This window comes from Aulonocara stuartgranti, assembly GCF_965226115.1.
Source record: "Aulonocara stuartgranti genome assembly, chromosome: 9".
NCBI classification, from domain to species: domain Eukaryota; kingdom Metazoa; phylum Chordata; class Actinopteri; order Cichliformes; family Cichlidae; genus Aulonocara; species Aulonocara stuartgranti.
Genome location: NC_138960.1, coordinates 23069221 through 23080293, shown reverse-complemented (window position 1 = coordinate 23080293; position 11073 = coordinate 23069221). Strand labels below are relative to the sequence as shown.

At 43.3% G+C, this 11073-nt stretch overlaps 1 protein-coding gene across 3 annotated transcripts in view; it reads right to left on the bottom strand.

The window, feature by feature from the left end:
* Positions 1 to 316: 316 nt before the first annotated feature.
* ptprn2 (protein tyrosine phosphatase receptor type N2) overlaps positions 317 to 11073 on the bottom strand; it is a 147665-nt gene continuing 136908 nt past the window's right edge. For all 3 annotated transcript variants that reach the window (XM_082546246.1, XM_082546247.1, XM_082546248.1), the window contains exons 17-22: positions 10413 to 10532; positions 9420 to 9586; positions 6857 to 6910; positions 5780 to 5844; positions 3768 to 3841; positions 317 to 1777 (exon numbers count right to left, since the gene is read on the bottom strand). In XM_082546246.1, the coding sequence (XP_082402372.1) occupies positions 1706 to 1777; positions 3768 to 3841; positions 5780 to 5844; positions 6857 to 6910; positions 9420 to 9586; positions 10413 to 10532 (552 nt within the window). In that variant the 3' untranslated portion in view covers positions 317 to 1705. The remainder of the gene's footprint in view (positions 1778 to 3767; positions 3842 to 5779; positions 5845 to 6856; positions 6911 to 9419; positions 9587 to 10412; positions 10533 to 11073) is intronic.

The following is an 11073-nucleotide window of genomic DNA, read 5'->3' as shown; positions in this document are numbered from 1 at the left end:
GTGGACTCTGACTGACTGAACTTTCTCCTCTCTGTAATATTGCAGGAGGACCTCCGTGGGTGAAATACATGACTGGTTTCATTTCAAATCCCAGCCACTTTCTCCGCTGACAGAGCTGGTGAACCAAACATTTCATCTGTACAAACCTGCGACTCTCTCCCAGATACAAACCCTCGGGGAGCACCGTATAGCTTTTTCTCTGTGACTTTACCAAGGCCGCCATTCAATCAAGTGACTCTGGCTGTGAGGGCGGCCTTCTCGCTGCCGTTTGTACGTGCGCGAGTGTAGCAGACGTAACATCACACACGAGGCGGCAGAGCGGTATGGTCCGTTCGGATTTATTATCAATCTGAATATTACTTCTCACACAAAATATATAGTTCTCATTGAGGCTCTCGGTATACATCTTCAATAGCACTATGTAAGTTTTCATAAAGTCATTCGTGGTCTATACATGGAGGGATTAATCGCTCATGTTGCACAAAATGTCACAATATACCATACCAGTGATGGAGGGACAAAGAAATTTAGCAACAATCCCAATATAAGGTCTTCTTAAATATATTATTACTATCCATACAGCATGACAGTATTTCTAAATAGAAGCAATAACTATCTCAGTTAGTATATTTCACATTTACTGTTAACAGAGATGTTTATGCAACAAACAGTTGGTGGCGTCCGATGTAAAAACAATACAATGAGGAATAAGAGAACAGCTGATGTGTTTCACAACAATCATGACGTGTGGGGGGCTCGGAGTCGGATAACCTGCGGTTTAGAACGACAGTGAGATGTCTCGACCCAAAGTACAACAACGCACACGCTTCAACGTCTGTACACACGATGTAGTAGCTGATTCAGATCACAGAGGAGAAACGTGTGAGGAGCTACATCGATTCATTTAGAGGGTATAATCTGTACAATAATACGGGTTTTACAGGCAGGAAGTTCATTTAGTTTACATAGCACTATAGTTTAGAGCTGCAGTGATTAGTTGGGGGAGAAAGCAAAAAAAAGAAGAAGAAGAAAAGAAATGCCAATAAAACCTTTCTCTGATAAAACAATGGTTTATATCTCAAGATTTCAGACTGTTAGTCATATTAAAAAAATACATTTTCTTTTTTTTTATCAACATTTCCTAAACTGAACGATTAACTGGGAAAATAACTGTTAGTTGCAGCCTTACCGTAGCATGTTTTAATTGTGCCGGAGATCATTTTCTAAGCTTTTTGCATCAGTTTTTTTCTTTTTTTTTTGCTCATTTTGGAACAAAAATCTTCACTTGACATCACGTAAACATCTCGTCAGTGGCACTAGGATGGTATGTTCAAAAAAACAACGTCACAGTTAAAGAGGACCGGGGTTCATACTGACAAAAAAAATCTCCCAGCGCAGCCGCTGATCGGACAGCACCGACTGACCGCGGATCAGTGGCCGTACGCTGAGGGAAATTTTGTGTATATGGATCCAGCTGAGATATCTGGCACGACATTCATAAGTATACAGTATATATAGAGGTGACGAGGAGGCAGAGGGAGAAGAGGGAGAAACAGAGCGAGGAGAAGGCAGGCCAGAGAGAGATGTCAGTCTTGAGTGGGCAGAGGAAACCGGTGCTCAGCGAGCGAGAGGAAAGCATATGTGTGTGTGTGTGTGTGTGTGTGTGTTGGGTGTGAGGTGGTGGGGGGAGTGGGTTGCGATGGCTTCACTGAGGAAGTGCTTTCAGGATGGCGTTCACCTCTTCTGCCACGGCTGTCAGCGCGAACTCAAACTGCTCCTGAGGAGGAGGAGGGGGAAGGAGGATGAGGAGGAGGGGGAGGAGGAAAGGACGCAGGGAAGGAAAAGGAAGGATAAAAGTTTTACTGTGTGACCAAGTGGAATGGCATTTCAGAATGACTGGCAGCTCCCGACCCTGCCCCTGATGTGCTTGGCCACAGTCTAGAGGTGAAGGTGAGCCTCTCTCCGAGCTTTCAACTTAAAGTGTGTGAGCAGCCGGGACCAGCATCGATCCAGCCAGGTGTGTCTTAAAATGGAGCTTTTGAGTCAAGCTGTCTCTCAGCTTTCTCTGCTTGCCTGTGTGTATGTGCGCGCGCGCGTTTGAGTGTGCATTTGTTTGTGAAACCGACTCATAGTTTTCCCCGAGGAGCGCAAAAGAGGCCGATTGATGTTTGCCCCATGGACCTGGTGTTTTTATATTCCTCTCCTCTCTCCAGGCTGAGGGGCCACGGGGTCCTCTCACAGAGAAAAGGTACGTAGGAGTTTGGAGGGAACAGCCTTTAGATGTGTCAACACACAGGCTGCCATAGTCTGGCCTGAGGATAGGCTAAATCAATACAGAGGAGTCACTGGTGACCGTGCCTCTCGCTTTGCAGTGGAGATTATCTGGAGTGCCGATGTTTTCTATTTTTATGTGTCTTCTGAAGTTGTGATGGGGCCAGAAAATATGTAAGTACATCCATGTTTATCTCCATCGCAGTTACAGGTGCCCACATCTATTCCCAAGTTAGGTTTAAAGTTTTGTGCATTGGAAGAGAAAAAAACTAAGATACTTCTAAATATGAGGGTTTGTGCACGCTGTTCACCTTTACGCCACTGGGGGGAGATCAATCTCTGCTCGACAGATCACAAACGGATGTTAGTGAGGAAGGGGAAAAAAACAAAACGGTCACACATGTTGTAATTACTGCGTGTTGATGTCTGTCAAAAATTAGTAACCAGAGTAAGGGGAGAAATTAATGCCCCTTTTGTGAGCTTTGTCCAAAAATAAAACGGCAGCATCACGAAGAGGAGGGAAAAACAAAAAAGAACACGACTGGTTGCTCAATCGTCGAAACCTAACTGTGAATTTCATACCTCATTACAATGTAATTTCTGTGTAGACCCAGTATGAAGCCACAAAGTGGAATCAACAATAGTCTGATATAATTTCACTTAGACTCTTTTGAAGAAAAGAAAAAGCAGAGAGTGCCCGGAAAGCTTTCCTGCGCTGAGCAGAGCAGGGCCGTAAAAGCAGCATTAATGAACCATCGAGGAACACTCGAGTCTGTTAGCATAGCACCGGAGTCCATAAATATTATCACCCGGCTCTGCGTGGAGGTTCGCCTTTATTATTTTTATTATTATTATTCCTTTCCAATTACAAGAGAGAAACAAAAGACCCTTCCTCCCTATTATTTGCATTAGTGGATAAGAGGAAACGCTTTGTTCACACCCTAAACTGCTCCACATAATAGTGAGAGGTGAACGACCCGCTGTGTTAGGAACTGTTTGGACTAGACAGACAGATGCTGTATGAGACGAAGAGAATCTAAGAGAACATTTTTGATTACTTTGTTGCCATTTTTTTTGCAATATCAGCTGATTCCTCCTAAAAACTGACTCAATATCTTCTCATGTCTATTTAATTTGGTTGTATATTCTCCATGTTCTGGTTTTGGACTTCGTCACACTTTCTGATGGACATTTCTTTTGACATTTGAGATGTTACATGCTCAAGTCATGAATCTTACGATGCTGCAGTTTGAAAAATATTTCCGTGAGACATCTTGGCCATCCTTTTATTTTTGCAGCTCGTGAAATGTGGACTGTTGTTCTAATCCTGACGCGGTTATCAGTTACCCCATCGTTTCCCCAGAAATGATCCCATGTGCACGTGAAGCAGACAATCCTTGGTGTTGAATGGCTGCAAACCCTCCTCCTGCTCTCCTTTCTCTCTGCCCCCCCTCCCCCCCACACACACTTCTCTAACTCAAAGCCGGGGACCTTACCTTTGTCTGGACCATGCCAGCTCTCTGGTCTCTCAAGTGCTCCAGGGTAGCGGCAATATCAATCTCTTTAGCACCTGCAACAGACCGAAAATTGGACTGAGTTCAAAGCAGTGGAGTAATCCAGCTCACATCTGTCAATCTCTCTTTATACTGGGCTCCCTTTGGAAGAGCGCAGCAATTGAAAATTATTACATTCATCCCTCGAAAGACTTGGACAAGAGCCACTGACTGTTTCTCGATAAAATATGCAAGAGGATATTTTTGGGCCCTGGTGCAATAATGCATTCAAACACACCACACACTGGCTTCCATGTGAGAGTCGTGTTCAAAAACCGGTTTAGATGATGTCCATGTAGGCAGTCCACTAATATCCAAGAGTGTGCACGTGCACATATCAGCAAATTAATTACAATGATTTATAGCAGATCTGCAGCAGTCATTCTGATGATTAACCCATGCAACAGTTGCCTGCCTTCAGCAGGGATCAGCTGCTGTTGAGCCTGTTTTGGCTTCACGAGTCTGTGAAGTTAATCTGGAAATCTTATTCCACTTTCAGATTTATGGATTGCGAGCAGCATGCCAGAGCTCATTTGAGGAAACTGACATAGAGAGATGTAGAGAGCAAAACCCGAAGAGAGAAAAAGGGAGAGAGCCCCTGAACTCTCAAGATGGTTTTCAAAGTGAGGCAAAGAAAGGAAGCAAAGGAGATGGAGCAAGAGCGTGAATGTATGTATGCGTGTGGGTGAGCGAGAAAGAGACAGAAAAAGCGGGATTTAATGCGGCTGGACTTAGTACTCAAAGTGCTCCAGTGCTTTGACAAGACTTTCATGTCTTAGATGGGCTGAATTCCAAAGTTAGGCTGGAGAGAGGCTCTCAGAGAAAAAAAAAAGCTTTGGAGAGCGAGATTATGTATATTTTATATATCTGGTTCAAGAGCAGAAAAGAAAGGGTTAAAAGAGACCGAGTGGCACCTTTCATCAGCACGGACAACAGCGAATTCATCACCGAACTACATGAACATAGTGCTGTTTTCCAGAGACGTGAGGGGAAGGTCTGCGTCCGCCTAACCTGCTCTAATGGAGCTGGATTGCAGGGGGAGGGCGAGCAGGCGGCGAGGGCAGAGGTCAAAGGATAAAGGGCAGGCTAACCTACGGGGGGGGGGCTTAAGGTGCACAACAATAGATGTTTATGTCTCAAAAGAACTCAATAGACAAAGCTAACTGAGCATTTTTTTTATTCATGAACACTCTCTGGTCGACTCTTCTTATGCTGGCGTAAAGATTCAACTAAAAACTAAAGTTTTCTTTGTCACAGCGAGATTAAAAAAACAAATCCATCCTCAGACTCTTCCTGTTTTACATGTAATGACACATCCACACCACAAGGGTCATTTTCCTGTTGTTTTTTTTTGGCCGTTTTTAATATAAAGTACTAAAATTTGTGATTATATTAGAGACAACAAACACAGCCTGAAGTCCAAATGACTGACACTGATGATGTTCACAGTTTGTGGTTCACATCGGTATCAAGCGGGAACAAATGTCAACAATTCTCAGAGTGAAATTAGAGCGAAAGCCGCAGACCGCTAAGAATAAATCAAATCAAATTCAATAAGCACAATGCTGCCATTAAATATTAAATATTGATTCAAACCACTGGAGCAAATTGCAGATTCTGATTTAAAATGTATTTTGCCTTTAAACATTTTATTTCCATGCATGTGCTATCTAAATTCATGTCGCAGCTGCTGAAGCAGGTCAGCGTGGCGTGGAGGTAGCTTAAATAGATAATTACTAATGTGGGTTCCTTTCTCATTTCCCTTTTCTCTGTTTTCTCTTTGTTCTGCTCTCTCCACTCCTCTCCACGGCTTCGGTCTTCGCTGCCTTTCCAGGCCTCAGAAAAAGTCACCCTCTAATGCATCCCCAAGACCCTCTGTGGAAAATGAGAGGCTTTAGTGTTGCCGGGGCAACACTTCAAGCAGAAAGAGTGAAAGGGAAGCCATTGATCGTTACCTTTAGCCATCCTATTGAGGACCATGTCAATCAGAATGTAAGTCCCACTCCTGCCAGCTCCATCACTGCAGAGAGTCACAGAGAGAGAGAGAGAGATCATTAAGGCGGCAGAGTGAGATGCTTTAATCTCAGAGTGTTTTTCTTATAAGGAAACAAATTGCTCATTTACATCTGCATCTGCGCAAAGACTGTCGAGTATGTTTAAGCACAAATTAGCCCGAGCACACAGACGTGCGTTTCTCCGTTCGCGCGTCACGTGGTGGATAAAGATCTAAAAGGCAAAAATCAATAATCACACTTAACATTCCTGCGAAAATACCTGAGCAGATCTGAATATTTGATGATGCAATGAATGTGATTATGTTAAACCTTTGCACACAAGCGTACATGTGGTCTTGAGAGCTGCATGGCAATTGGAGAGAGGGGATTGGGTTTTCTAAGGCACACTGGGGACAAAGGCTTTTAAATGCATGCACCTCAGGAGCAGAGGAGAGGTTGAGAGGCCAGGGGCGGTTCGAGAACAGCTTTTTGGAGAGCCTTGCTTTTCCATTACTCCAGAGATAGCCCCATGAAAAGGCTTCCTTTGTGCCCACCGGCCATTCAGCGGCTCTGCATGTTAATTGCAAACAAGGCGTGGACATCGCTCTAATAAAGGCAAAGCCAATAAAACAGGAGAGCGGCCCGAGCGCCACAGCTTCATTAATCCACTGCTAGACACTCAGTCCATACAGCTCCTTCAGAGGGAGAGCAGGCTTACTGGCCCCACACATGACTTAACAGGATGTGACTATTAAAAGTGACCAGACAGATACCTGGTGTTTAATACGAACCAATCAAGGCCAGTTAACTAACTCAACCAAATGGGAAATGGGAGTGTATTCGGCTGTGCCATGTTATTTACATAAGAACACAGTGAGCGGAATAAACAGCAGCTCCGGTGGAACCAGACAGAGTGAATGGACTGAGCGGGTTTAAGTAAACAGCCTCTCTCCTCCAACACATAGGCCACGACAAACACTCTATGTCCCAAAGCAGCAGGGTCAGCCGCTGTCACAGGGTTCAAACGGTTATACTTGCCTGCAGTGGACAATTATCGGGCAAGATCGACCTCTGTAGCACTTGTTAACCTTTCTGAAATAAAAAAAAAAGAGAGAAAAGTTATTGTCATTGCAAGCTTGGCATTAAGCTGTCTTAAGTGCACAGGCTGCTACATCGATTCAGGAAACAATTCTTTTATTTATTTCTTTTTCTTGAATAATAACAATAATAATCAAAACAAATGTGAATCGTGAGGGACTTGGGGCGCTGTGGCCTGGACGAAATTAATGACGGCAATAATCAAAGGGCCAAACACAACCACGAAAGACGCTCCCTCATGTCAATCAATCCCGTTAATTTGAGCGCAGAGAGAGAGAAATCTGTGTCGCACCCTCGTAAATAAATTGAGCATCATTTCAGGCGGCGTTATTGTGACATGTGGGTGATGGATGTGGTGGTGCGATGTTGTGATTTGCCGACCGCCGACGCATTAACCCGAGCCAATTACGAATGTTATACACCACAGGCACGGCGAAGGCCAACGAGCCTTTTCACACCCCGCCGTTGCCATGGAAACTGACTACACCGAGAGCTTCCGCGTCTTTCCATTTCCTCTCGTTTCCCACCTTTCGGTGACAAAATGAGAAGTATCTCATGGTATCTATAGCTGATCTAAGCTTGCGTGCACTAATATGTTACATATAGTAAGTATAATGTTTTGCATGAATAGAAATATTGATAGCTTGTGCTATATTTTTGTAGTTTTGCCATCTGAATGCTGTATTTGTGACCAAAATTCTTAATAGCACTTAACATGTTTACCAGTATTGAAAAGCACAGGTGTGTTTGACGTAACATCATTGTGAGCTGTGCTGTTTATCTGTGAAGGTTCCAATTATAGAGGACCAAAGCAGCCAAAATTACAGCCCCCCCCCCCCAAAAAAAAAATAAAAAATAAAATTAAAATAAATAAATAAATATTCATTATTTCTGATGCCCTCTTTGCCAAAACAGTGATTTATGGAAATCTGATGAAGATTATCAACGAGTTAATATCTGAGAATAAGTCAAAATTGATCAAAAAAACAAAATATTTAATAAAATACATAAAATAACACAAATATGTGAATAAATATGGATATTAATACAAAGGTAAAAAAAATGCCCAAGAAAAGTAAAAATCTTATAGGTTTATTTTGGTGCATTTAATGGCATATTTTGTTTGTTTTACCATATTTGGTCCTCCATACTTGGTGACTTAAAGTTTATTAAAATACATGTGCTAAAAAACTGGACATGATAGAACTCTTTGCAATATAATTCGATGCTTATTTGGGAGTAGAAGTGTTTTCTTTTTGATGCTTTTTTTCTTTGCACTTTTATGTGAAATCACATTGCATACTAATGCATACATTTTAATAATCTTGTTTGATATCGGAAGCATGACTAAATCAGAACACGCCTTCAGTGTAACAGCATACAGAGACGGTTGGAGTTCCCATGCAAGCCAGAGGAAGGAACAGTGTGAGGCAGAGTAGGAGGAGGAGGAGGAGGTGGAGGAGGGAGACTTAGAGTGGAGTGAGAGAAAGACAGTTTGTGCACAGGCCTGGCTGAGGAGACACAGTTTCCAATGATCACTTTTGTGACTATGCAACTGGGCTCATATTACTAGCTGCAACATCACAAAAATGACACTGGCAACCGCAAAATACAGAGTTGGCCAAAACCACAAAACCGTGAGTGTTGAGTGCATCGTGCGGATCTGAGACCTCTGAATCGCCAGAGAGCTCTAGATTCCCAATAACCTTCAGCAGCATTATCGGAGTTCACGGCAATTTAAGCGTGAGGGAGATCTCAACAGCAGGGCAAACAGTGTATATGTAATCAAAACACAAGAGAAACCATTACAGTGGTGTCTTAAACGTAGCTGACTGCAAGCAGATTAATTTGGAAGAATGGCAGCAACTCTGTCGAGAGAGGATGACACGATAAAACTACAGCTCCTCTTTTTCTTTCATCTGCATAACAAACCAGAGGGACAGGCTTCCATCTACAAATCAGATGCATCTATTCTTGCGTGGAGGGCTTTTCCTATCCCTCCTGGGTATTCCCAGAAGTGCTACTGCCGCTTTTCTACCAGAACATATTATATGGAAAACATAGTAAGGTTATTCAGTCACTAGCTTTCCCCCTCTCCCATGTTTTTAGTGAGACAGCTCTCGTTTAATTGGGTGTTTGAATTAGGTGGTGTTTTTTTTTTTCTTTCTTTCTTTTCTTCCCAAGCCAAGCCAGGCAGTGCGGGGCTGTTAATTTGCTGCATCACATGTGCTGGAGGGAGGTGAGGGAAATAGGCCCAAGATGAAAGGGATAGTACAGAAACACAGTCCTTATTAGAACAGCCATTCTCTAGGACACCAAAAGGCAGTGGGGCAAAAGGGAGAGGGACCAGAGAGGCGCTGACAGAATACAGAATATAAGGGAGGGTGATTAAGAACAAGCTCGGGACAAAGGCTGCTTAGAAAAAAAAAGGTGGAAATCTGTCTGAAAATCTGCTGAGCTGCAGTGTTTGTTTGAGGACCAACCGGCTGGATCTCCACTCTACCTGCGGAAGTCTAAGAGGGTCCTGGCTGAGCTGGGGATCCCACGGTCCATCCAGGACAGGAAGTGGAACTGAGTGACGGTGCGGGTCTCGTTAGTCTGCAGGTTCTTCAGGTAGAAGCTCCGTACCAGGAAGTCCTCACACCAGATGTGCTCAGACACCAAATTCACCTAAACGCAGACAAACAGAAAATCAGGTTAAGGAAGGAAATGAGGAACATGGACACCTTCTTATAGAAATGTCAGGGTTTGTTTTATGCCAAATATTTCAGTTTTCATTCACTTTTTAAAGAAATTAGAGGTGCACCGGTGTAACTCACAGACATAATAATGACCTCAGCCTGTCAGCAAATGGGATGGTTTTGGTGTCAGTGGGCGATTTGTCATCTATTGCATCACATCGCTTCCACCCAGGCTAAATATTCAAAGATGGTGTAACGATTGATGAAGGCGGGGTTGTGACTGTGAAACATCAGTATTGGTGTCATCCCAGAATTTCCCTAATAGAAAATAATACAGGAATCACAGTTTTGTGTGCTTCCTGCTATTAAATTAGAAACATTTTGTGGTGAAATGAGATGTGACTAAGACACCAAAGCACGTGGGAATAATTTGGCCATTTTGATTGAACTGGGGCGTTGTTATTGTCGGTATTATTATGATAAAATAAGAGATTATTATGTTTTATAACCCTTTATGATTTTAAGTCTAAGATCCTGGAGGGACAGGCTCTCATACTGCTACCACAGTTTATAAATGCTACCGCTTAGCATGGAGTTTTAAGAATAGTATGAATAGATTTGTCTTATTTTTTAATGCTTCTCTTTACTTTTGGAGATTTACCCCCATAGCTTGCTCTTTTTCGCCCTTTTTTGATTGCTACTCTTCACACAAATTTCAGCACGTAAAATCCAAACCTAACTGCGTGGTTAGACACCAGCTGAAGTGGGAAAACATGTCTTTCGTGACCTTTCTGTTTAACCGCTTTCTCAATCACCTCGTATATGTGGTAGACGTCGGATCCCTCGTCGGGCCAGTAGTGGTGGCACTGCTTCACTCCATTCTCCGACAGCGGGGTCAGCATGACGATGACGACGCAGCCGCTCTCCCACACCATCTACACGCCAGAAAAGAGACACCCATCAGTCACACCCTGAGATGACAAACCCTTTCATATGGAACGTTCCAATGGTCCTAACCCGCAGCGCCGAGAGCGTTACTGATACACGGCAGCGTTGTATTACAGAGAAATTGATTTCTTAATCTTCATCCAGGAAGTATGAATAAATGTCACCTCTCCGTGTGTGACAAATGATAAATGTTGGGCTCGAGCAGCAGGAGGGCGCGTCATGTGTCGCCCTCTCTCTCACGCTCTCAGTCGTCTGAGCGAGATCACAACATCTACTGCTCTGATGCTCCATTTCATCTTATCACAACCTAATGTGTCCTTGGGAAAAAAAAAAAAAAAAAAACAGGCCCACGGCAGCCATTAGGAAAATGAGGAGGAAACGTGGGTTTTATGATTGCTATAAAAACACAATGGCCTTGACTATACACTAATCACAAGCTTCTGTGATCCAGCCCAGTGGACACATTACACGCCAACTGTGCCAACTGTGCCAGGATGTGATGAGATTAGGCAAGGTGATAATGTGTGT